We start from the raw sequence: 27,987 nt of genomic DNA on the forward strand, positions 1-27,987 counted from the left end.
TAAAATTTTCCCAACCAAAACATAAACAGATTGTGGTCCATTTGAAAAAATCAAAAAGAGGAAGAACAAGACTGTGATGCTTAATATTATATGTCAACTTAACCAGGCTAAGTGATGCCCAGATGATAGCTGATAAAATATTATTTGTGGGTGTGTCTGCAAAGGTTTCTCTAGAAGAGATTAGCCTTTGAACTGGTAGACTGAGAAAAGAAGATCTTTCACCAATGTAGGTGGGCATCATCCAATCCACAGAGGGCTTGAATAGAACAAAAAGGTGGAGGAAGGGTGAATTCTCTCTTTCTCTTCTTGAGCTGTACTGGCCATCTTCTCCTGCCCTCAGACACCGAAGCTCTTGGTTCTTGGGCCTTTGGAGCGCAAGACATACTCCACTGGCTCTTGTTTCTCAGGCCTTCAAATTTGGACTGAATTATACCACTGGCTTTCCTGGTTCTCCAGCTTGTAGACAGCAGATTGCGGCAATTCTCGTCCTCCACAATCACGTGAGTTAACTCCTATAATAAATCTCCCCTTACATATCTGTGTCTATATATCTGGTTTTCCAGAGAAACAGAAGCAATACATATATATAAATAATATAATAATAATAGATATATAAATAGATATATTATTGGTTCTGTTTCTCTGAAAAACCCTGACTCATACAAAGATTATTCACTTAAATTTCAGCAAAGGACCAGTGTTTTCCAAAATAAGTTTCACAGAACACTCGGTCTACACAAAACAACAACAACCGAAGAGGATTCAAAACCATGTGGGAAACCCTCAGTTAGACAAGTTTATTGTATGACTTCTCAGAGATTTTAATATGCCTAAATATATTATGAATCTCGGGGGGTGGGTATAGCAGTTTTATATAGCATTTTTCAAACTCATTTTGTTACAGATCTCTTTTTTCCCCACAGAGCATCTTGAGGAAATGTTCCTCAGAACAGCCTTGGCAAACGCTGACTTATACAAAAGAGAAGCAGCAGGACTGTTGGAGGAGGTTAAATCCAAGTTGATGCTTTTGAGGAAAGATGCAAAAATGTGGTAACTTGCAAAAGAAGGAACAGACATTACGGGATTTTTTTTAGGTATTTAAGAAAAAGAAAAAATGCTAATAATATAAAGTGAGGGTTGGGGGAATTCTGTGTGCATATCTATTTCCTGAGCTCTACCTTTAAGCAGTTAGTACAGTTGGCTAAACCAGGCAGTCTTTTTCCCCCAGTTTTATTGAGCTATAATTGACATATAACATTGTGTAAGTTTAAAGCGTATAATGTGATGATTTGATATATATTGTGAAATAATTACCACAATAAGGTAATACATCTATCATCTCACATAGTTACCATTTATTTTTTGTGGTGAGAACATTTAAGATCTACTCTCTTAGCAACTTTCAAGTATGCAATACAGTACTGCTAACTATAGTCACCACATTGTACATTAGATCCCCAGAACTTATTCCTCTTAAAACTGGAGGTTTGTACCCTCTGACCAACATCTCCCATTTCCCACAACCCCCAGTCCCTGACAACCACTAACCTATTCTCTTTCTGTGAGTTTGGCTTTTTTAGATTTCACATATAAATGAGATCATACAGTCTTTGTCTTTCTCTGTCTGACTTACTTCACTGAATACAGTGCCCTCGAGGTTCATCCATGTTGTTGCAAATGACAGGATTTCCTCTTTTTTATGGCTGAATAATATTCCATTGTGTATATATACCACATCTTCTTTATCCATTCATCCACTGACCAACACTTAGGCTGTGTTCATGTCTTGGCTACTGTGAATAATGCTGCAATGAACATGGGAGTGCAAATATCTCTTCGAGATAGTGATTTCATTTCCTTCAGATATATGCCCAGAAGTGTGATTGCTACATTGTATAGCAGATCAATTTTTTTTTCATTTATTTAATTTTTGGCTGCATTGGGTCTTCGCTGCTGCATGTGGGTTTTCTCTAGTTGCTTAGAGCGGGGGCTACTCTTTGTTGCGGTGTGCAGTCTTCTCACTGCAGTGGCTTCTCTTGTTGCGGAGCACGGGCTCTAGGCGCACGGGCTTCGGTAGTTGTGGCACACGGGCTTCAGTAGTTGTGGCTCACGGGCTCTAGAGTGCAGGCTCAGTAGTTGTGGTGCATGGGCTCAGTTGCTCTGCAGCATGTGGGATCTTCCCGGACCAGGGATCGAACCCATGTCCCCTGCAGTGGCAGGCAGATTCTTAACCACTGCACCACCAGGGAAGCCCACAGATCAATTTTTAATTTTTTGAGGAACCTCCATATTGTTTTCCATAGTGGCTGTACCAATTTACATTCCTACCAATAGCGCACAAGGGTTCCCTTTTCTCCACGGCCTCACAAGCACTTGTTATCTCTTGTGTGCTTTTATTTGTTTGTCTGTTTTTGTTTGTTTGTTTGATAATAGCCATTCTAACAGGTGTGAGGTGATACCTCATTGTGATTTTGATTTGAATTTCCCTGATGATTAGTGATGTTGATCCCCTTTCCACGCACCTGTTGGCCATTTGGGTATCTTCTTTGCAAAAATGTTTATTCAGGTCCTTTGCCCATTTTTAATCATTTTTTTCTACTGAGTTCTAAGCATTCCTTATGTGTTTTGGATATTAACCCTTCATAAGATTTATGGTTTGCCAGTATTTTCTCCCTTTCATAGGTTGCCTTTTCATTTTGTTGATGATTTCCTTTGCTGTGAAGGAGCTTTTCAGTTTGATGAAGTCCCACTTGTTTCTTTTTCTCCCCTGTTTTCTTCCAGGAGTTTTATGGTTTCAGGTCTTAACATTTAGGTCTTTAATCCATTTTGAGTTAATTTTTGTGAGTGGTGTAAGATAGGAGTCCAATGTCATTCTTTCACATGTGGATGTCCAGTAATCCTAACACCATTTGATGAAAGACTATCCTTTCCCCATTAAGTATTCTTGGTTCCTCTGTAAATAGTAGTTGACCATATACATGTGGGTTTATTTCTGGGATCTCAATTCTGTTCCACTGGTCTATATGTCTATACCATACTGTTCTGATTACCATAGTTTTGTCATATACAGTTGACCCCTGAACAACATGGGGGTTAGGGGAGCAAACTCCTCCTTCCCCATGCAGTCGAAAATCCACGTGTAACTTTTCCATATCCACAATTCCACATCCAGGATTCAACCAACCACAGATAGTGTAGTACAAGAGCAGTTAATGACAAAAATCCAGGTAAGTGGATCCTTGTAGTTCAAACCCATGTTGTTCAAGGGCCAACTGTAGTTTGAAATCAGAGAGTGTGATGTCTCCAAACTTTGCTCTTCTTTTACAAGATTGCTTTGGCTATTTAGGGTCTTTTGTGGTTCCATACAAATTTTAGGATTGTTTTTTCTATTTCTGTGGAAAATGCCATTGGAATTTTGATAGGATTGAACTGAATCTATAGATGGCTTTGGAGAGTATGGACATTTTAACAATATTAATTCTCTCAATCCACGAGTACGGGATATCTTTCCATTTATCTGTGTCTCTTCTTCAATCTCTTTCATCAATGTCTTATGGTTTTCAGTGTACAGATCTTTCACCTTCTTGGTTAAATTTATTCCTAATATTTTATTGCTTTGACACTATTGTAAATGAGATTGTTTTATTTCCTTTTCAGATAGTTTGTTATTGTATAGAAATGAAACTGACTTTTGTATATTGATTTTGTATCCTGCAATTTATCAAATTTGTTTTTAAGTTCTAACAGTTTTCTGGTGGAGTTTTTTAGGGTTTTTTATATATAGGATCATGTTATCTGCAAACAGAGATGATTTTACTTCTTCTTTCTAATTTGGATGCCTTTTATTTCTTTTTCTTGCCTAACTGCTCTGGCTAGAACTTCCAGTACTATGTTCAAAAAGAAGGGTGAAAGTGGGCACCCTTTTCTTTTTCCTGACCTCAGAGAAAAAGCTTTCAAACTTTCACCATTATGATGTTAGCTGTGGGTTTGTCATACAGGGCTTTTTTTTTTTTTTTTTTTATTTTTATTTATTTATTTATTTATTTTTGGATGCGTTGGGTCTTCGTTTCTGTGCGAGGGCTTTCTCCAGTTGCAGCAAGCGGGGGCCACTCTTCATCGCGGTGCGCGGGCCTCTCAGTATCGCGGCCTCTCTTGTTGCGGAGCACAGGCTCCAGACGCGCAGGCTCAGTAGCTGTGGCTCACAGGCCCAGTTGCTCCGCGGCATGTGGGATCTTCCCAGACCAGGGCTCGAACCCATGTCCCCTGCATCGGCAGGCAGATTCTCAACCACTGCGCCACCAAGGAAGCCCATACAGGGCTTTTAACATGTTGAGGTATGATCCTTCTATACCCAATTTGTTGGGAGTCTTTTATTATGAAAGGATGTTGAATTTTGTCAAACCGCTTTTCTGCATCTATTGAAAGGATCTTATGATTTTTATCCTTCATTCTATGAATGTGGTGTATCACATTTATTGATTTCATTATCTTGAACCACCCTTGCATCCCAGAGATAAATCTCACTTTTATCAGATCATATTTTACCAGATCATACATATACTGTTTGCTAGAATTTTGTTGAGAATTTTTGCATCAATATTTATCAGGGATATTGGCCTACAGTTTTCTTTTCTTGTAGTGTCCTTAGCTGGCTTTGGTATCAGGGTAATGCTGGTAATGAGTTTGGGAGTATTCCCTCCTCCTCAAGTTTTGGGAAGAGTATGAGAAGGACTAGTGTTAATTATTCTTTGAAAGTTTGGTAGAATTCACCAGTGAAACCATCTGGTCATGCTTTTCTTTGTTGAGAGGTTTTTGATTACCAATTCAATCTCCTTAACCATTACTGGTTTGTTCAGATTTTCTACTTCTTGATTCAGCCTTCATAGTTTATATGCTTCAAGGAATTTATCCATTTCTTCTAGGTTATCCAATTTGTTGGTATATAATTCTTCATAGTGGCCTCTTGTAATGATTTGTATTTCTGTGATAACAGTTGTAACGTCTCCTCTTTCATTTATAATTGTGAGTCCTCTCTCTTTTTATCTTGGTTAGCTTAGCTAAAGATTTGTCAATTTTGTTTATCTTTTCAAAGAAACAGCTCTTAGTTTCATTGATTTTTTTCCTATTGTCTTTCTAGTCTCTATTTCATTTTATCTAATCTTTATTATTTCTTTCCTTCTGCTAAATTTGAGCTTAGATTGAACTTCTTTTTCTAATTCCTCGAGGTGTAAAGTTAGGTTGTTTATTTGGAGACCTGAAGTCTTAAATCAGACAAAGGACACAAGCCATACTCAAGGGAACTAAATGAGGAACTTCAACAGTGTCTAGGGAACACAACACAAACTCTTTAGTGACAAAAGAGAATTAGGATTGAACGTTAGCACTGCCCACTGCCTAAAACAACTATGGATGGAGCTTCTAGGAATTCTGGCAGGAAGCCTAATAAAAATTGATCAGTAGGGCTTCCCTGGTGGCGCAGTGGTTAAGAATCCACCTGCCAATGCAGGGGACATGGGTTCAAGCCCTGGTCCGGGAAGATCCCACATGTCACAGAGCAACAAAGCCCGTGCACCACAACTACTGAGCCTGCGCTCTAGAGCCCGTGCTCCGCAACAAGAGAAGCCACCGCAAGGAGAAGCCCGTGCACCACAACGAAGAGCAGCCCCCGCTTGCCGCAACTAGAGAAAGCCCATGCACAGCAATGAAGGCCCAACGCAGCCAAAAATAAAATAAATAAATTTTAAAAATTTTGATCAGTAGGGCCTAAGACAAATCTAATTTAACTTGGTTTTTAATGCCAAAGACTAGGCCTTGCAGAAAGGAGAAATGAGTAAATGAATATAGAATTTTTGTTTACAAGTAGTTTAAGCCCCTACCCAAAAAACACATCTTCAGCTATATGTGCTTTTGCTCATGCCATTTTCTCTGGCTGGAAGACTTCCCCCTAACCTTACCACTTTTCATTTCTCTAACTCTTACTTGTTCTTCAGAATTTAGCTCAAGCATCTTCACCTTTAGGAAGTGTTCTCCAAAGTTGCGGTTTGACATGCTTGCTTTCAAGACACCCTTTAAGAAACTAACAATTATTGTATACCTACCACCTGGCAGGCACCTGATGCAGTTTTCCTTCATAACACCTATTTGTACTGTAGAAAGACCATTTTCATTGACTTATCATCATTTTTTACCTTGCACCCTCACCCACGCATCCCAGAGCCTAGCCAGTATGTCTGGGCATCTTTGGTGGCTAACTCAAAGCTCCTATGAAGTACGAGGCGCTAGAGATTAAAATGATTCAGAAGTTGCCCCTGCCCTCAGGGAACACGTGAACTACAAAGAGGGTATAAACAGTTACAACTCACAATAGGATGAAATATGCGGTAAATAATGACATGGGCACAACAGAAACATGAAAAGATGCTCAATATCACTAATTTTTAGAGAAATGCAAATCAAAACTATAATGAGGCATCACCTCACACCAGTCGGAATGGCCATCATCAAAAAATCTACAAATAATAAATGCTGGAGAGGGTGTGGAGAAAAGGGAACCCTCCTACACTGTTGGTGGGAATGTAACTTGGTACAGCCACTATGGAGAACAGTATGAAATTTCCTTAAAAAAATAGAAATAGAGCTACCATATGATCCAGCAATCCCACTCCTGGGCATATATCTGGAAAAGATGAAAACTCTAGTTCAAAAAGATACATGCACCCCAATGTTCACAGCAGCACTATTTACAATAGCCAAGATATGGAAGCAACCTAAATGTCCATTGACAGATGAAGGGGTAAAGAAGATATGGTATATATATATATATATATATAGAGAGAGAGAGAGAGAGAGAGAGAGATATGATATAGATATAGATAGATATATATACACCATCATTTTTTACATATATATATATATATATATATATAAATGGAATACTACTCAACCATAAAAAATAATGAAATAATGCCATTTGCAGCAACATGGATGGACCTAGAGATTATCATACTAAGTGAAGTAAGTCAGACAGAGAAAGCTAAATATCACATGATATCACTTATATGTGGAATCTAAACTAATGATCCACATGAACTTATTTACAAACGAGAAATAGACTCACAGACATAGAAAACAAACTTATGTTTACCAAAGAGCAAAGGGTGGGGGAGAGACAAATTAGGAGTTTGGGATTAACAGATACACACTACTATATATAAAACAGATAAACAAGATTTACTGTATAGCACATGGAACTATATTCAATATCTTGTAATAATCTATAATGGAAAAGAATCTGAAAAAGAATATATATATATAACTGAATCACTTTGCTGTACACCTGAAACTATCACAACATTGTAAATCAACTGTATTTCAATAAAAAAGATAACAAATAATGCCATGAGCGAAGGAAGCTTCTGAGCTCTCTGATAAAGAAGAGATTGTATGCACAGCCTTCGTACAGAAAAACACGTTCAGTGCCCTGAACCTGTCTCTCAACAAAGCTCAGCAAACATGCACATTGACCTTACAAATAGCCTGCGCACCCCTCACTGTTTAGCTCAGTGAGGATGAGTGCTTCTGCATTTCATTTCTTTCTTTATAGAGTTAAACTGCATTTTAGAAGCTAGGTATTCTTCCATTCATGCGGTTGTCTTGACAAAGACAAAAGTTCAGACCAAAGCATGAGAGAGGGAGGCCCAAAGAAAATGCCTGGCATCCACAATCTTTAATCTGCAATTGTGTGTAGGTGTTGCAATCATTCTATTACTGGCCTTCATGCAGCTGGTTCAGTTGGAAATCAAGTTTATGAACAGAACTGCTGTAACCATAATGGATTTTTGTCCCCAGTGATTAAGCACTGAAACAATAGGTGTTAAATAAATACAAAGGAAAGAGAGAGATTTGAGGAAGCCATTCTGTCTCTATCTCTAGCTTGAAAGGGAAAGCCAACTGACGAGTGTGGGTGAGGAAGAGTCAGACTTCACTGGTTGGTGGTGTTCTGACCTCGTTCTCAGTCCCTGATGACGCTCACCCAGCAAGTTCCTTCCAAAAGGGCATGAGCAAAATAGGAAAAGTACCTCCGCAGTTCATTCATAACCTTGAACGCCTTCCCCATGTGGGCAGGGTTGACAGTGATTGTCCTCTGGTTCTTTTCGTCATCCCCAGCCTGTATTGGGGGCTGGGAGCTCAGCTTGATGCTGTGAACAGGAAGGGAGTGGGAAGGGAAAGAGAGGATCACATGTTGGTAAACTCGTTCATCCAACTGCCACAAACCCATGCATTTGCCCACCCACCAGGGGCATCTCTGTCAGCCTGTTCTCTTCACCACAGACCCAGCAGGGAAGGAAATCACTGGGTCAGGAATTTCTTCAGGATCTTCCAGTGCAAAATGCACCCCTCAGAAAATGCACCCCTCAGATCCGAGCTCAGCTTCTTCCATCAAGAACAGGTGTAACTTTGTGGGAGGTCTTTATCCTCCATCTCTCCATCCCTAAAAGGGTAGGGGGTGAGGGGAGATTAAGCACTATACCACTCACTTCACAGGGATGTTGGTTCATTCAACAAACATTTAAAGGAGTTTACTATGTGCCAAGCACTGTATTTAAATTCCAGAGAAACACAACAATAAGGAAATCACAGACCTTGCTTTCACAAAGCTTAGAGTTCAGTGACAGAGAAAGCCAAGTAAACATTTCTCAGAAGCACAAAGGATAGGCAACTATCCCAGTGCTGGCAGGTTGAGGAAAAACTTGCTAGAAGCTGAGGAAAAACAGAAGTCTTAAGGAAGAGCAGAAATTAGCCAGGTAAAAAGGAAGATGGGAAACAGCAGAGGAAACAATATGAACAAAGACCCAGAGGAAAGGAGTCAAGTATGTTCAAAGCACTGGAAGTTCAGTAAAACTAAAGGAGAGTATCAAGAGAAAAGGCTAGAAGACTGAGCAGTCTTTTAAGTGTCATAAACAAAGCTAAGGAGTTTGGATTTCATTCTAAAACAATGAGAAGCCATCAGAGTTTTAAGCAAAGAAGTGGAGCAGGAAGTAGGTGAACACATTTGTGCTTTAGAAGGACCACATTGGCTACAGCATGGAGAACAGCAGCACAAGAGTGAAAGCTTTGGCAAAACCATAATCCCATAGAACGACAAGGGATTGTAATGGTTATAAAAAGACTACCTATGTGGGCTAAATGAGCAGGTGGTGACTAGCAAGAGCCGCCCATAATCTCAAAGCCCTCTATACCAAAGACAAAACACTCAGATTCCTATGGGATGCCAGCTAGATGCCCAATCACTCCTGAGCAATAAGTCTCAACTTGATGGTGGGGTGGGAAAGAAGAACCCAAAAAATGAGTAAGGAAAGGACCTTCTCCCCAAACTGATAAAACTATTCAGCTCCAAGTCAAGTCCAGGACATTGGAGTTATGTCTGTTTGGACCAGGTTAAGCTCTGCTTTGATAGTAGAAAAACAGAACCTTCTCCACTTGTGTAGATTTGGGGACCCACAGTTCACTCCAACTCTAAGACACTGAGAGTAGCTTCCTTTGCCTTCCCCTAGCGGGCCTCTGTTTATGCTACCACCTAGCCTTGCAAATTGGCTCAACATAGGTGTAGCTATGGTTAAGAAGAAGTTCTGGGGACCTGAGAGTCTCTCTCGATTTCACACTGGGATTGGTAACCATTGGAACATTCCAATATAATCAGCATGCCAGACCCACAGCTTGTCTGACCAGGATAGATGCCTCTCCTGGCTTCCTTCCCACTTTCAGTTCAGCATGAAAATGTAAGCTACAGACCTCTGAACTTGGGGACTGCCTGCATTCTGGGTGCAAAGAAGTTAGCTGAGCACAGTATGATAAATATCAAGACAGATGATTAGAATCATGTGTTTAAAAAGGTGAAGAAAATCTCAAAACAGAGAATGTTATCAAGGAAGGGGAGAACCCAGTAAAGATAAAAAACTTCATATTAAAAATTCCACAAGTATAATTTCTTCTGTAGTTAGTGTCCTTCCCTACTCCATGCCAGACGGATATAAATTTCTATTTTATAATAAAAGTTTAACATTTTTGCTTTTGATATTTAAGCCCTTATTTTATCTGATGTTGATTTTTATGTCACTATATTAAATACGGATCTAATTTTTTCTTGTAAATTTCATTTATTGAATACTTCTTCTTTTTCCCACTCACCTGTTATGCCACCTTTAGTCATATATCACAGAACGTTGAACATAAAGTGTGCTAATGAATATTCTTGTCATCTTCCTGCTTTTAAAAAAGATGTTTGTAGTGTTTCGTCACTGTGTGTTAATTTTAGGATTTCTGCAGATGGCCTTTATCAAATTAAGAAAACTCCCTTGTGTTTTATTTTTTAATCATAAAGTTAAACTGAATTTTATCAAATGTTTTTGTGAATCTAATGAGATGATCATACAGATTTTTCCCCTTAATCTTTTAATGTGGTATATGACATATATTTTCTAATACTACACTATACTTGCATTCCTGAAGTAAATTTAGAAACTGTAAAACACTGCACAAATATTCATTATAAATGTTGTCTTCAAACTGTAGAGACACTTAAAAGACAGGAAGAGAAAATATAATCTGGTACTGATCAGGAACAACTGAAGGTTTCTGACAGAGAACTAGTAAGATTAGAGCTCATAAAAGCCCAGGGGACAGAAATTATTAGTTCTATTTTACATACATGGAAGAGATGTAGACCAAATAGAGCCATTTTGGAAGCACTGACAAGAGCCTCCACTGTGACTAGTAACTGGGAAGCTTGCTCTCCCTTGTTGTGTTGGACTTTGCACTTTCCAGACTTCCAGAATGGTCCAGTGAGTTAAGTTTTGCCTCCTCTGTGAAGCCCTTTGAATACTTCAGTCCTAAGTGATCTCTGCCTTCCCTAAACCACTGTAGTATTTCTGGCCTGTAACTCAGTTGGCACATAGAATACTGACCTGTGTTTGAGTACCTTTTCATAGCACATATTTAGCCACCCAGCCCCCTCATGATAGATTCGACATTCCTGGTGAGCAAGGACTGTGCGTCCAAGGACTCTCATACAGCCTAGCCTTCCCAGCATAGGGCCATGGCCACAGCAGGTCTTCATTACATCGTTCTCATCAATGAACTCTAATCTGAAGACCTCTCACTGTCCCCACAGTGGTAGACAGCACAGCAGAAAGGGATGGTCTGCCCCAACCACTGCCCCCAACCCAACAATTTAAAAAAATGAAAGTAGAGCTGGTCTTCAGAGTTAAACTACAAATCAATACACACAGACTATTAATTATAAAAGTTATACATAAAAATACATAAACTCTAAACATCAGGCCCTCTTCATGGCACGCCACCTCCCACAGCCTTTTCTCCCACCCTCCCCTCTCCTCTAAAGTCCAGAGCCATGTATCCAGTGTCTGAATTGACTCCCCTACTTAGATTATTCACAGTAACTTATACTCAACTCATGCTCCCCACCCTCCCTCAAGCCTACTCTTTTATCTATATTCTCGATCCCAGAGGTATAACCAACTACCCACTCGCCTATCCAAGGCAGAAACTGGGATATCATCCTTGATATCGTCTTCCCTCCCTCTCTCTCTCTCACTTCGCATATAACCACAAGTCCCATCGGTCCTAGGTCCTTTAATATCTCTCCACCCCATTCCCTTCTCACGATCACTGCTACCACGACTTCAGTCCAGGCCATCATGATCTCTCACCTGGGTTACTACGGTAACTTCCTCACAGACTCCAGAATGATCTTTACAGAATGTCATTGTGCGCATGGCATGTTCTGTGTGAAACCACTCACTGGTTCCTCACTGCATCCAGAATAAGTGTCAGAGACCCAGCCTGGCCCTGCATAATCTCATCATTGTCCTGAAGACTTCTTGTTACTGAGGTACTAAAATACTCACAATTGCCTTAATAAACCAGGCTCTTTTGCCCTATCCCCACCCACTGTCCCCTGTGTTTAGCTCATTCCCACCAGCGCTTCAGACTTCTTGCTGAAGGTCTTCTCTATCATCCTCCACTACCCTGGACTAACTTGCCCTCTTCTGTGTTCCCACAGTACTCTGTGCTTCCCTCTATATTATATTGTAGTTACCTCTTACCTCTCTGTGTCCTCTTACTCCTCTTACTCCTTCTCTCCCCCACAGAGTGTGTGCTGGTAAATGTGTAACAGCTGGTTACAAAGAAGGGAGCCCTGATTTGTAACATTTGCCAATTTCCTTGGTATAGATAGCTCCACCATGGCAGATTTCAAGCCACCAATGGGATCTCACTGAACACATGGAGCTGGGAAGAGATGTGCATTATACCACCATATAGTACTTCCACTACACAAGTATAATAGACATAATCTAAAGGGCATAGATATTAGCAAAATAATTAGAAAGTGATGAGTCTTTACTACACTTGTTTTTAATGTAATTTATTAGTAAGTTACATAATTTAATTTTTAATAAGGGCTGTACTTAATAACTGACTCACAAAATTCTTAAAAATTTAACAAGCAGCTCCGGCAAGTGGGTGAGTGCTGGCTCTTGCACACCACTGCCCACCCTAGATTTTGAGCTCCATGAGAACCAGGATGGTGTCTTATTTCCCTCTATAGTCTTAGCCTCTGGCACATGGCATGTGCTCAATAAATGATTACTGAGTAACTGAATGGATGGATAAGTAAATGAGGTATACCCGTCAATTATTCCATCTTTCCTCACATCCCCTCATTAGAATAATTATAGCTTTATCCCTCTCAACTTCCCCCACCCTCCTCCCCATAGGAGGTGCTGGGGGGAGGGGAGGGGCATTCTTAGCCAGTCTAGTCCTCTGCATTGGTGATACAGTATCAGGAGGATGTGGAGGCGGGCGGAGAAGAGAAAGCCAGACTCAACTAGAGTAGAAGGAAGAAAGCAAGAAGGGTTGCTGCTTACTGTGTCAGTTCTTAGGCTCTTTCCATCACTAAGGAAAATCCAGGCAAAAAATGGAAAGGAAAGGACAGTCGAAGGCATGTCAGCAAAGCAGGAGACATAAAAACCTCTGAGCATCCAGTTGTGCAGAAGTGTTTGGGGGATGTGCCAAACGAGGAGCTCCAGAGCATCCAGGGTGTGAGAGAATGGGGAGGAGAGGAAATGGGCGTCTAAGAAACGCTGCTGAGGGTTAAGGACTGCATCCCCACTACAAGTCTTCAAGAGATGCAACTAAAGTTCAGGCAGCACGGGCCACACACACAGAGCCCAAGCACATTATGGTCAGGCTATAGATGAGACAGAATAAAGAGAGTCAAAGTCACCTAAAGAGGGCAACACAACTCTTGAGTCGGAGTTAAGACTATGCCGAATGCATTAAAATCCCTCAACAAAAGTGTCCCTTAGAAAGGGAAATCGAAAAAAAAGAATCAGACTGAGAAAGCCCTTGGTCCAGCTCATCCAACACTATCTATGAAAGATATGATTTAATCATCGTATAATCATTTGGTTCAGCCTCAGGTCAGATCCCTGTTGTGGAACTTGAAACCTATAAACACTCAAATGTCCTAACTCAGTCCCCAGCTCGCAATGGAGCCTCTTGATCAAGTTGGCCTCCCCCATGGTTCTCCTTCAGGAAGCAAGAAAGTGGTAGCAGGCCCTCAGGAACATCGTGCCAGTAATACTTTTCATCGCAAATTAATAAAGTGACACTCTGACTGCTGTACCTCAGTCATGATGAGTTCATCAGCATGACTCCACTTCTCCAAGTCTGGGCAGCAAAGGAAACTGACAAGAGAGGATTTCGGAACCTACCAGGCTCTGGGCAAACTGCAGATCTAGCATATTTCTCAATCCTAAACTTCAAGGACAAAATGACCAAATTTAGATTTCTGCATCTGGATGAAGGAAGGACCTGGCACTTGAAGATACCCAGGCTGCAGGATTCAGGGTGTGATGGTGCAGTCCTGTCATCAAAAAACACCCCCTACACACAGGCTGCTATAGAGCTCCATATTCTCCTACACTTTCACAGTGCCACCTCAGTTCACAGCATCAGCTGATTCCCTGCAACAGGACACATGGACACAGGGAAGATATGTATCAGTAAGCTACAGCTCCTGGGTAACAGCAACAGTTAACATTTACTGAAAGCTTACTTTACCTCTACTATCTCATTTTATCTTCAGAACAACCCTATGAGGTATTATCTCCCGAGGCACCGAGATAAAACTTGTCCAAAAGTCCCACATAACTACTAAGTAGAGAACTGACACTCAACCCCAGGTCTGACTCCAGGGCCTATGCTCTTAATAGCAATGTGCACTGACTTGTGATAATGTCCACTGCCCATCGGCCAATGGGAGCTCAATCCTTATGATCCACTCTCTGAGGTTCTTCATGGTATGGCCAAACCAGGCTAAATGAAACAGACTGAATCCCCTAGGACCTGTGACATAGCACTGTTTCACTCCACTGATTGTGGGGAACTGCATTATGTACGGGAGTTGATATTATTAATTATACAGAACTTAGAATTTCCACACAAGCCCGTCATGATTCATCAAAGCTGGCCAGCAGCTGTTGCCATTCTTATAATGTGCTCCTTCATAAACAAGCTCAAGAACAGGTATGTTACTAATCACATTCCTAAGAGTCCAATTCACCGATAGGTTCCTTCAAAACCAAGGGGAAAATCTCTTAAGCGGGCTGCATAAAAAATGTAAAACATAAGAGAAACACTTGAGTTCAGACAGATAGAATGAGACAAGGAGAGAGAAAGGCTAAAAGAAAACACAGCCTCATTATGTGGCATTTTGGAAGCTAAGCTTCTATTTGGTTTGACTAGGAGAGCTGAGCTCTTCCATGTGTGTGGTTTTGATAGAGGCTACAATAGACTTTCACAAGTTAAAAAGAAAAATCCAGGAAAGTTGGGCCGAGAGTCTGAAAATCCTTTTAAATTATAAAAAGTTACAGATTTCTAACTTGACAACCATTGAACTTATTTGATAGGGAAAAAAAATATCTAAGAACAAAACATGTTCAAGTTATTTTTTACATAGTGCATTAATGCTTTTTTAAGTCTAACCTAGTTTTAGGGTTTATCCAGAATTTGAAAAAAATTAGGTCATTCTACAATGGCAAATTTCATCAAATAAAACACTTGCTTTAGAAAACTTACCCAAAAATGTTCTTGTCTGGATGTGTCTTAACAATCTAAAACGTAGCAAGGAGCAGAAGCCTAAAAACCCAAATCTGGGCGTGGGGAAATCAAGAGGTTTCTTTCAACTGACTTTGTTTTCTTGCAGTTGAAAACCTTGCTTCACCAAAAGGTATTTCCAAAATGGAAACTTTGGTTTCATTTATCATGGTTGAAATGCACATATGCTTCAGGCAGCAGTGATGCCCAAAAATTTCTACAGAAGTTTCCACCCATGCCTTCTAGGGGTGGGAGAGGGCTGAGAGGAAAAGAGAAAGGCTAGGACACTGAACATTTGCTCTTCCCTAGGTCTTGCCAGTGTCACACCTGGCATTGCAACACTCAGCATTTGGAGAGCATTGGCTGTGTATGTCATGTTCTTTCAAAAAATATGCTCTATCTGTTCCTGATCAAGGATGGAAAGATAAGTTCCTGCAGTTCCAGGAGCAGGCTCTCCTCCATAAGGACGAGCCGTTCTCCCTCTGAGGACTGCTCACACAAGTTCACGGCACACTGTTGGGCGCGCAGTGCCCCTCACAATCAGGGGCATCCCGATGCTTCTGATGAAGAAAACCACCACAATTTTACGAAAAATGGACAACCAACTTCCCCTTTTTGTGATGCTTCTTCCAAAAGTTGTGGTTCTCTGCAATTCTTGTGGATATGCCAGAGACTTTGCCTGTAAATTTTTGTAACTGTGGTAAAATATATGTAACTTGAAATTTACCATTTTAACTATTTTTAAGAGTGTAATTCAGAGGCTTTAAGTACATTTATGTTCCTGTGCAACCATGCATTTCCAGAACTTTTTCATTTCCCCAAATTGAAACTCCATGCTCATTAAGCAATAACTCCCCATTTTTCTCTCTCCCCAGCCCCTGGCAACCACCATTCTACTTTCTGCTTCTATGAATTTGACCATTCTAGGTACCTCATATAAGTTGGGAATTTATTGTAATCCAACCACAAGGCTGATTTCCAGAACTTAAATTAAGTCCCAGTAGCCAGAGCTACTGTCATTTTCAATGTCTATCTGCTCTATACACACACACACACAATTTATCACTGTAGTGGCTGAGAGCTGGAGACCCTTTTCCTATGCAAAACAGAAGACAAAGTCATCTACCTCTGACTGATCAAGGCACAATGATTCTTCACAGAGGGAGATGGGAAACTTGGCATCAGAAGGTTCTGTAGAGAGCTGGAGCGCTTAGGGGATACTGCAAAGGTGAGTGTAAATTCACAGTTTCTTCTTAAGATTTTGGCCTGAACAAAGGAGTATCCAGTTCATGGTTCCAAACCACTAAAGCATCCAGATGCCTCAGGGTGTCTATAAAAAGGAGGACTAAGGTAGGTGTTGGTGAATCCTACAAGATGAAGTGCCACGCCCTGTGTGGTATCTTACTGTGAGGAGACAAGTTTAGGTGGATGGGAGATGATGACCTGATAAGAGCTCTCTAATTTTCTCATGGGAATGGCCCCACAAAATCTTCTTTGGATTATAAATATAGGAAGGCCCTAAAATTAGCCCTGGGTACTATCCAAGCACAAACCATGGAGTACAACAGGGCAATAGATGAACACCAACAATAACAGCAACTACCATTTACTGAGTACTCACGCTGTGCCTGAAAAACTTACTAGGTGCTTTATCTAAATTGCCTCTTTTGATCTTCACAACAACTGTATGAGATATGGAAACTGTCCCTCTACACTGAAAAGAAAAATTAATTCTGAAAAAATGTGACACACTCAAGGTCATACAGTTTATGAAATAGATTTACTGCAAGCTCTATGTTACCCCAAAGCCCATGATTTTCATACCCTCATGACAAAGAAAGAAAACTGTTCATTAGAAATCTCTTGGCTGAACATTTTTAATGCTTAAAAACAGCTCCAATTAAGCTTCAGCGGGTTAAGTGTGGAAGAACCAGACCCAGGATCCCTCCCGTCCCCAGAGGTCTGACATGTGATCCTAGGCCAGTCACTCAGCTTCTCTGGCCCTGAGTTTCCCAGGGAACTTGTGAAACAAGGCTACTTCCCCCTCTTCTGCCCCCACCTCAAAGCATTCCATGGGGTCAATTACCCGTGCTGAGATAATAAGGCTGATATCCAAGGATGAACCTATTGGCCAAAGGTTTCATTCGCCTCTCTCATGAGCTTCCTTTTTAGTTATCAGAGCTTCCCACAAAAGTTATCAGCTAATCAGCAAATAATTATCTAACACCTACTGTGTGCAGCCACATAGCAGTTAATGTGGAGTATTCAGAGATACAGGCAGCATCCCTGCCCTTGAGGACCTACCTCCCAGTTTGGGGACTTATATGAAACAAACGCACAAAAACGTCTTGTGGGTGGGCCTATTATTCAGTACCCAACTATGGAATTGGAATTAGGAAGAACATCTGCCAGAACCAGAAAAGCTTAGGTTTCCAAGACAAAGTGGAATTTTAAAACAGCCTTGATAGATGAATAACTTTTGGAAAAGTAGAAGCAAAAGGCATTCCAGGCAAAAACAAACTCTGGAAGCTAAGGATCTGAGACTGGATGGAGTACTGTACAGGATGGGTGATCACAAAAGAGACCCACAGATCTCTTGGTAGCGGTATGGGTGAGCTGTGGGAATGGAGACTGGAGCCAAATTTCACAAGACTTGAATGCCTGGCAGGGTAAGCTGGTCTTGGAGTGGGAACAAAAGGTAGTGAGCTTGGTGACCTGGTGAACACTGGAAGCTGCAAGGTTTCGATTTCTCTGCCTTTGATAGGAAAAACTAAAAGAACATGTGTAAAAACTAGGTGTTGTAATGCCAAAGACATCAGCCATCCCAGTTGAGAGGCACCAGAGTGTTGAAGAACAAGAGAGCTCCTGGGGGCAAGGACCCATTACATTTCTGAACACAAAACTGAGGACACAGTAAGTACCCCAAAATGCTTGGGAAGCAGTACTTTGATCTGCTGCTGCTAGTTTGAAGTGGACCTTTCAGCCCCAATATGTAAGCAAATCTAGAATCTCTAAACCTCCATTCACATCACTGCTGCCCTCTGTTGGCTACCAGACCAGTAAGAGAAGGTGGGGACACTGTGCACCTCTGTCCCAAGGAAGCAGGCTTTCAGATGCTCTGTCGGCCAGTGGCCACACAGAGTCCAACACTAAGCTCCTGTTGCAAAGGGCACTCAAGGAGAGGCTGTACCAGCACCACTCTCAGTCTAAAATGTCCCGATCTCTTCCTGGGAGTCACATCAAGAAATACAATCCCTGGGGGCCTCTTCAGACAAGAGGACACCAAACAATCATGCCAGTTCTAATGGGGTCTAGAGATGTTTAATGACATCATTCTGCCCCATGAGATGGGGCAAGATTTGGGACAATCCATGCAAAAGAAAGCGTACTGAGGTGCTCTCGAGACAGTGTTGACTTAGTGGAACCTGTTATCATTTAACCAGCTGGTTACCATCTGAATCAAACCGGCAGTTCAGAGCAGCAGCCCTCCCTCCTCAGCTGTCCACTGCCATGGCCTGACCGCTCTTGCAGTCTTCTCACCTCAAGGAAAATGGCAAGCCTTGTTCTCTACCAGCCGCAGACCCACAGAATGAAGAGGGGACGTTTTAGCACACAGAGGAATGACCCGCCCCTGCACCACACTGAGCACCTTCACGATGAAAGAATCAGATCCTCAGATAACAGCTTAAAATTTATTAAAATGCATGTGCCTGCCGGGAAACAATCCCTCGCTAGTTAGATCCAGCTCAACAGAAATACTTAAATTCCCATCTGTTAAGTTCTATTTCATAAAGAAACCCCTGATGGAAGGAGCAAGAGTTTCTCTAAAGAATATAACTTCCAGTATCATTTGTAAACTTTTCAATGCAAATGGAAGTCAGTTCAGAGCAAGTGTCACCTGAATGAATTTCTCTCCTTCTTACTTGAACTTGTGTGTGTATACAGGTACACACACACACACACACACACACACACTGTTAGGAAAGACATCAGCTTGGCATGCGTGTTGACGTGAGCACTTCAGAGTGAAAATGCAAGCACTCTATGTCAGGCCAGCCCTGCTATGATATCAAAAAACCCCCCACCAAAGAAAAACCACCCCGGGAAAGTAGCCAGGAAAGGGAAACGCCTCCTTGAAACAGCCTGATTCAGCCCATGCTGAAACTATTCCCGAACACCAGCCAGCAAGTCCCTTTTTTCAGGGTGCTCCGCTGCCCAGCAAACCCAGACCTGCCTCTGTGGAAGCCAGATCTCTGGGGAAAGGGGCTTCCCTGCTCTGACTCTGCTGCCCGCTGGGATCCATCAGTGACCAGGTCTTCCAACCCTGTCTAACCAATGCCAACGCAAAGCTGGTGGCTGCACCGCGAGCGCACACACACACACACACACACACACACACACACACGCACACACTCAGACGCGCGCGCGTGCGTGCGTGCACGCACGCACTTATACATAACATACCTTTCACCGTCCATTGTGTGAGGCCCAGACAGGGTAGCAGCCGCTGAGCTGTGCATGCACTGGAGGATCCTAGCCCTGTTCTCGGTTCTCCCAGCCAACCAGCGGGAGATCTGATCAGCAACAGTGATTCAGCATGGCTGCAAATGAAGCCTCCTCCCCTCTTGATCCTCCTTCCTCTTACTCGCGGCAGCTTCTACCGCAGAAGCAGCAGCAGCAGAAAATGTCTTACCCAGAGCTCCCTGCAGCCCTTTCAGCTGCTAAAAGCAGCAACCCACTTGCTCCCCCTCCCCCACAGGCTTGCTGCTCCTCCGTCTCCTAGGAACAGCGCAGCGCCAGCAACCCAAGTACGGTGCCACCTTTCCAGCCGCTTCCACATCTGCCCAGGCATCCCCAGCCCAGGCGACTAGCCCACCCCAGTGCCTCCTGCCTCCTCTGCCTAGACTGCAAAGACTCAGGCAGTCCCTCACTAGCCCAAGAAATACGGGCCCCCACCTCCTCCCCTGCCCCCATAGACTACGAGCCCGTCAGCCTGGTCAGATTGCTGGAATGAGGAGGCCCCTCTGTGGCTTACAGTGGACTTTATCCACCTGGGGAAATTGACTTGTAGGTCACAGCTCATTTTCCAATTCCTCCTCCCAAAACCTACAGCAGCTCTGAGAGTCTGATAGATGGAGAGAAGTTAGGGCAAAAGAGCCTGATAGAACTGAGAAGAACGCAGAGAGAAATTAGAAAAAGGGAACTGAAACAAACACTATTTTACTACAAGAGGCTAAACTGCAGTAAAACCACCACAATGGTACCACGTACATTTATTTCCCCAGGCCACACCAAAAGACCACAAGTTCCATAGCACAACCCTAAAATACCTTCTTAAAGTCTGTCATGTTGAAATTTGACTTAAGCTGTGGCTCCAACCAGTAAGTCCCACTGAATCCCTATCTGCAGCCAAAGATCTCTCGCACCCTGTAATCTCTAGTTGCTGAGCCTCAATTTTGACCCACCTAATGCAAACACATAATCCTGGGGCACGCTGGAGGCCAGTCTGTACCTCATAGCCACAGTCAAGGGACATAGAGGAAATGGGGGCAATCAGCCACTGGTGTTTGGTTAGCCACAAAAATGGGTTAAGAAGCTTCCTTGATGCCTCAGAAAAATCATACATGAGCATCTATATTCTGGGAATTCTCTGGGTCACATCTGTGCTTTTCAGGACCCGTACTACCACTAGCTGGTTGAGTGACTTTCAGTAAGTCTTTTCTCCACTCTGGACCTCAGCCCCTCATCCATAACATAGGGTCAGACTCTACAGTCCCTTTTGGCTCTAAAATCACATGATGCTAAAAATGTCTTAAATGTTCCATTTTTCTCCTCATTAGAGTAATCTGTAAGGTTAAGAAGAAATTTTTACTGGACTCCAATGTTTTGAGGGGGCTTCAGGGAGGATAACGTGATGTATGTGAAAGTATGAGGGATGCTTAGTAAACCTACTGTAGTTATAATTTTGACCTGATAAATGTCTTCACTGCCAGAAAGCCCTGAGACCACAGGGAGGGAAGCTGGACACTGAGGTAACAGAAACTAAGAGTAACTTAAACTTTATACAGCCTCCTGAACTCAAAGTGTCTAGCGTGTTACCCTTAAAAATAACCCCCAGCCCTTGACACCGCAATGTACTCTTAGATGAGGCCATTAGGCCACTACCCAAACTCATTCGTTCTCAAGTGAGAAGAGGCTCGGGTGATTTTATTTACAACCTATAGCCCTGTATCACAACTTCTTCCTTTCACAACAATACCCCTCCTATCTTTCTCCCTCTGCCCCTTCCTCTTCTAATCAGCCTTGTGGCGCTGCTCCAGATATTTCCTCTTGAGGTGAATCACAGGGACCAGAAGCTGAACATCACAAATAAGGAAACTGAATCCCAGAATCCGTGCCAGAGTGCAGACATCCACCAGGAAGACGAGTGGGTGATTCATAAAAGGGACACGAGAATAAGATGAGTCTCTCACAACTTCATACCCTCATTCACAACTTCACCATATAGGAAAGGATGTGGGGGACACTCCCCTGGTGGTCCAGTGGTAAAGAATCCGCCTTCCAATGCAGGGGTTGCGGGTTCAATCCCTAGTCAGGGAACTAAGATCCCACATGCTGCAGGGCAACTAAGCCCACATGCCACAACTATTGAGCTCACGCGCCTCAACGAGAGAGCCCACGCGCCCTGGAGCCTGCACGCCACAACTAGAGAGAGAAAACCCTCACACCACAACTAGAGAGAAGCCTGTGCACCACAACTAGAGAGACACCCAAGCAGACCACAGGCTATAAGGAAAAAAAGATCCCACATGCCTCAATAAAGATCCCATGTGTGGCAACTAAGACCCGACACAGCCAAAAAAAATAAATAAATAAGGAAAATAAATAAATTAAATAAATAAATATTTTTTAAAATAAATAAATAAATAATCCTGTTTATTAAAAAAAAAAAAAAAAAAAAGGAAAGGGAGAAGTGTCACATCTAACAAACCAGAGAGAAAATTTTTAAAGATCAGAAAATACTGAAGGGCTGAGCATATTCAGGTTTCAACATACAACTACTGAGAGCCAGTATAAAATTTTTACACAATTTCCTTTGCAACCTACTTTTGCCAAGCTAACCAACGTCACTACAACGTATGTGTTGAAACCATACTGCTACCACCTGCTCACTTTATTCCCCACTCTATCCATGAGAGGTAAGCTGAACAGAGACTACCTAAAGAAGGACATTGAGAAAAGAAAGGCAAAACCAGGGCCAGAGCTGAACCAAGAATCAAAGTCTCCAGACTCCTGGCGCAAAGTTGCCACCCAAATCTTCTCTAGTATCAGAGCTACACTTTACACTTTCTACATTATTATCCAAGTGTTCTCTGGGCCACAGCCTGAACCTGCTTGCTCTAGGCTAACTTTCCTAACTGGACTTCAGATTAAGGAGAGTCACTATTGGATTCTTGCAGTAGAGGAAAGTCAGAGGAACCAAAGTAATCTCTACCTGGAGGAAGAGGTCCCATCCTTGGAATTCCCAGCGGTAGTGTCTCACCTCCTTGCTAGCCCTCCTCCCCATACCCAAAGCTTCTCCCACAGCTTACTAATAGTACCCACCTCTCCATCCCAGAGCAATTTACCCAGCCATGTACACCAACTTTGTTCAGCATCCTCCAGCTCTATGTGGCTGAGGAAGAAACCATGTGAGGAGAAAAAACTTTTAAGTGGGATTGGTCTAGAGAGTTCTCTTCTCCACACCCCATCTCTCCACAAGGAGCCTGTACAGCACAGCTTATCTGGAGGTAGCAAGGCCCATCATTCTTCCTTCTAAGTGTCTTTTTCTTCTTTTCTTGCTTTTATCCTGCTTCTCTAGAGCCTCAGTTCTTCACATGTGCAGGCACCATAACACATATAGTAGCCCCACACCTAGCTGTGCATCAGAACCATCTGCCCAGTGGGTTAAAACTGTAGGCATCAGAGGATCAAAAGACACAAGGAAATTTTTCAGGGATATGGAAGTGTTCCATATCTTGACTGTGATGATACTTACACAATTGTATACAACTACTACATTTTATCAAACTAGACACTTAAGTGGGTGAATTTTATTTTATGTAAATTATACCTCAATAAATCTGGGAGAAAGAAAATACTACAGTACCAGGCTCTACCACACACCTATAGAGTTGGGGCCCAAGGAGCAGGAATTTTAGTGAACTTCATAGGTGACTCTAATGCACAGCTAAATGGAAAGACCACAAAGAAAAGAGCTCAGACCAACAGAATCAGACAGACCAGGGTCTGAATATACTTACCAGAAACATGACCCTTAGCAATGTACTTTACAAGTCTCAATTTCCTCATCTGTAAAAAGAAGATAATAATAGTACCTACCTTGCAGTGTTGTTAGGTTTCAAGACTATAAAGCACTTAGCAGAGAGCCTGGCCTGTAATAGGCACTGAGTAACCAATAGCAGCTATTATTTGCATTGCCTATGCCAATGCTACCAAACTACATCTCTGTGAGTCCTTAGTTTTGAGGTCAAGAAGAAAGTCAACCAGGGTAACTTGTGCCAGGAAGCCCAGCCCTGGGCCTCTCTTGGAGCCATTCAGTGGTCACTATTACCAACAGGTCACCAAGAACCAGGCAAGACCAAAGCTAAATCAAGACCCACCACACCTGTATCACCAAAACTTCCCCTCAGATTCTGGACCCTTGATGAGAGTAGACTCTCCCTGTAGCTGCTTAGCATGCCCCCAGCACAGGAAGCCAGGTAGAAAATGAAAAGGAATTTGAGGTCCAAAAAAGTCAAAAGGTAAAGAGAACAGCATATTATCCAGAGAGATGCTTGGCTTCCCTCAGGACTCCTCCTGTGAGGTAGAAGAACCCATGCCCTGAACATATTCAAGACAATAATTACCCGTGGCATCTGTGTTGCACTTTAAAGCTTACAAAGTTCTTCATGTCCCTCATCTCCTTGGACTTAAGACAACATCCCCCAAATAGTAATAACAGCTCTCAGCCCTTAACCTTTTACTCTGGGCCAGACTCTGTACTCAAGACTTTACATGTACCCCTCTCATTTAATCCTCACAACAACCCTGTGAGAAGGGACTATTATCCTTGTTTTAAATGTGAGGTGTACAGAAATGCAACAGATTTTTGTATATTGACTTTTTATCCTGCAACTTCACCGAATTTTATTAGTTGTGACAATTTTTTGATAGAGTCTTTAGGGTTTTCTATATATAATATCAGGTCATCTGCAAATAATGATAGTTTAATTCTTCCTTTCCAATTTGGATGCTTTTTACTTTTTTCTTGCCTAATTGCTTTGGCTAGGACTTCCAATACTATGTTGAATAAAAGTGGTGAGAGTGGGCATCCTTGTCCCGTTCCTGATCTTAGAGGAAAAACTTCCAGCTTTTCACCTTTGAATATGAAAATACATGGCCTTTATTATATTGAGGTACGTTCTCTCTATACCCACTCTGTTAAAAGTTATTATCATAAATGGATGCTGAATTTTGTCAAATGCTTTTTCTGCTTCTATTGAAATGATCATATGATTTTTGTCCTTCGTGTTGTTAATGTGGTGTTCCACAAGGATTGATTTGCAGATGTTGAACCATCCTTGCAATCCTGGAATAAATCCCACTTGATTATGGTGTATCATCCTTTAAATATATTGCTGCATTCAATGTGTTATTATTTTGTTGAGAATTTTTACATCTATGTTCATCAGGAATATTGGCCTATAATATTTTTCTTGTGGTGTCCTTGTCTGGTTTTGGTAAGACGTTAATGCTGGCCTCCTAAAATGAGTTTAGTAGAGTTCCCTCCTCTGTTAGAATTAATAAATTCAGTAAAGTTGCAGGATACAAAATCGGTACACAAAACTCTATTGCATTTCTATACACTAATAATGAAGTATCAGAAAGAGAAATATGGAAAAATACCACATTTACAGTTGCATCCAAAGAAACCCAAAATATCTAGGAATGAATTTAACCAAGGAGGTGAAAGACCTGTATATTGAAAACTACAAGACATTAATGAAAGAAATTGGAGAAGACACAAATGAATGGAAAGATATTCCATGCTCGTAGATTGGAAGAATCAATATTGTTAAAATGTTCATACTACCCAAAGCAATCCACCAATTTTATGCACTCTCTATCAAAATTTCAATGGCATTTTTCACAGAAATAGAACAAATTATCCTAAAATTTGTATGGAACTACAAAAAAAACCCAAATATCCAAAGCTATCTTGAGAAGGAAGAACAAAGCCAAGCCATCACACTCCTTGATTTCAAACTATATTACAAAGCTATACTAATTAAAACAGTATGATTTTGGCATAAAAACAGACACATAAATCAATGGCACAGAACAGAGAGCCCAGAAATCAACCCACAGGTATCTGATCAATTAATCTACAACAAAGGAACCAAGAATATATGCTGGGGAAAAAGCAAAGGTAACAAAAGCAAAAATAAACAAGTGAGATGGCATCAAACTAAAAAGCTTCTGCATAGCAAACAGCCAACAAAATGAAACAGCAACCTATAAAATAGGAGAAAATATTTGAATACTTAAAAAAATCATATATCTGATAAGGGTTTAATATGAAAAATATATAAAGAACTCATACAACTCAATAGCCAAAAAAAAAATCTGATTTAAAAAATGGGCAGAACATATGAATAGATGTTTTTCCAAAGAAAACATACAGATGACCAACAGGCACATGAAAAGATGCTCAACATCATGGAAATCATGCGTCATCGTGAAAATGCAAATCAAAGCCACAGTGAGATACCACCTCACACCGGTCAGAAAGGCTATATCAAAAAGATAAGAATGGTACTGATGAACCTAGTTGCAGGGCAGGAATAAAGAGGTAGACATAGAAAATGGACTTGAGGACATGGAGTGGGAGGGCGAAGGGTGAAGTGAGAGTAGCATCGACATATATACACTACCAAATGTAAAATAGTTGGCTGGTGGGAAGCAGCAGCATAGCACAGGGAGATCGGCTCAGTGCTTTGTGATGACCTAGAGGGGTGGGATAGGGAGGGTGGGAGGGAGGCTCAAGAGGGAGGGGTATGGGGACATGTGTATGCATATGGCTGATTTGCTTTGCTGTGCAACATCAACTAACACAGTATTGTGAAGCAATTATACTCCAATAAAGATCTATTAAAAATTTTTTAAAAAAAGATAAGAAGCAAGTGTTGGTGAGGAGGTGGAAAAAAGGGAACACTCATACACTGATGGTGGGAATTTAAACTGGTGCAGCCAATATGGAAAACAGTATGGAGGTTTATCAAAAAATTAAAAATAGAACTACCACATGATCCAGTAATTCCACTTCTGGGTATACATCTGAAGAAAACGAGGGACTTCCCTGGTGGCGCAGTGGTTAAGAATCCACCTGCCAATGCAGGGGACACAGGTTCGACCCCTGGTCTGGGAAGATCCCACATGCCGCGGAGCAACTAAGCACGTGCACCACAACTACTGAGCCTGCGCTCTAGAGCCCACGAGCCACAACTACTGAGCCCACTTGCCACAACTACTGAAGCCCGCACGCCTAGAGCCTGTGTTCCACAACGAGAAGCCATCGCATGAGAAGCACACGCACCGCAACAAAGAGTAGCCCCTGCTCGCCGCAACTAGAGAAAGCCCACGTGCAGCAACGAAGACCCAACACAACCAAAAATAAATAAAATTAATTCTTTAAAAAAAAAAAAAGAAAAACGAAAACACTAACTCAAAAAGATGTATGTACCCCCATGTTCATTGCAGCATTATTTACAATAGCCCAGATATGGAAACAACTTAAAGTGTCCATCCATGGATGAATGGATAAAGATGATACACACACACATACACACCCAGAGCAATATTATATAGCCATAAAGAATGGATAAAGATGATACACACACACACACACACACACACATACACACCCAGAGCGATATTATATAGCCATAAAGAATGGATAAAGATGATACACACACACACACACACACACACACACACACACATACACACCCAGAGCGATATTATATAGCCATAAAGAACATTAAAATGCTGCCATTTGTGACAACATGGATGGACATCGAGGGCATTATGCTAAGTGTAATAAGTTAGAGAAAGACAAATACTGTATGACCTCTCATATGTGGAATCTAAGAAATTTTTTTAATTAAAAAAAAACCTCACAGATACAGAAAAGAGATTGGTGGTTGCTAGAGGCAGGGGGTTGGGGGAGGGAGAAATGGGTGAAGGGGGTCAAAAGGTAAAAAGAAAAAATGTTTTTCTTTTCAAAAGTAATGCAGTAAATATAAGCTCAACTGGAACATAAATAAACAAATAAATGTGAGGAAACTGAGGTTCTGAGACTTATAAGGACTTGACCACAGCCCCATAGGTTTGACCCCAGGTCTCCCTGACCTCAGAGACCACTACTAACTACTGTGCTTGGCAGGCACTACCCCTATCTTACTACCTCCATTTTAGAGAAAAGTCAGCTGAGGCTGAGAGAGAGAAAGCAACTGGCTCAAGACCACTCAGTGAGTTGGTGGCCAAGTGGGGCGTGGGACCAGATCCTCAGATGCCTGGCCTAATGCCCTCTCCACCTCACCTGAAGATGGGGAACAACAGCATTTGAACCCCTAAAGATATTAACACAAGCTGGCATCCAAGGCTCCCAACACCTACTATTATAAAGTCCTTAACCCTGGATTCCTCTGGTCCCTTAGGTTACCAAGCAGGCCTAGCCAAAGATTGCTCTTGGGGAAAACTGGA

The 27,987-nt window shown here is 41.8% G+C and overlaps 1 protein-coding gene across 1 annotated transcript in view; it reads right to left on the reverse strand.

Moving 5' to 3' along the window:
* Positions 1 to 19,868, reverse strand: part of KLHL3 (kelch like family member 3) — a 114,419-nt gene extending 94,551 nt beyond the window's left edge. Inside the window, exons 1-2 of the mRNA XM_036849221.1 lie at positions 19,645 to 19,868; positions 8,079 to 8,198 (exon numbers count right to left, since the gene is read on the reverse strand). Coding sequence (XP_036705116.1) covers positions 8,079 to 8,198; positions 19,645 to 19,700 — 176 coding nt within the window. The 5' untranslated portion in view covers positions 19,701 to 19,868. The remainder of the gene's footprint in view (positions 1 to 8,078; positions 8,199 to 19,644) is intronic.
* Between the last annotated feature and the right edge of the window lie 8,119 nt (positions 19,869 to 27,987).

Source organism: Balaenoptera musculus, chromosome 3, assembly GCF_009873245.2.
Source record: "Balaenoptera musculus isolate JJ_BM4_2016_0621 chromosome 3, mBalMus1.pri.v3, whole genome shotgun sequence".
Taxonomy (NCBI): domain Eukaryota; kingdom Metazoa; phylum Chordata; class Mammalia; order Artiodactyla; family Balaenopteridae; genus Balaenoptera; species Balaenoptera musculus.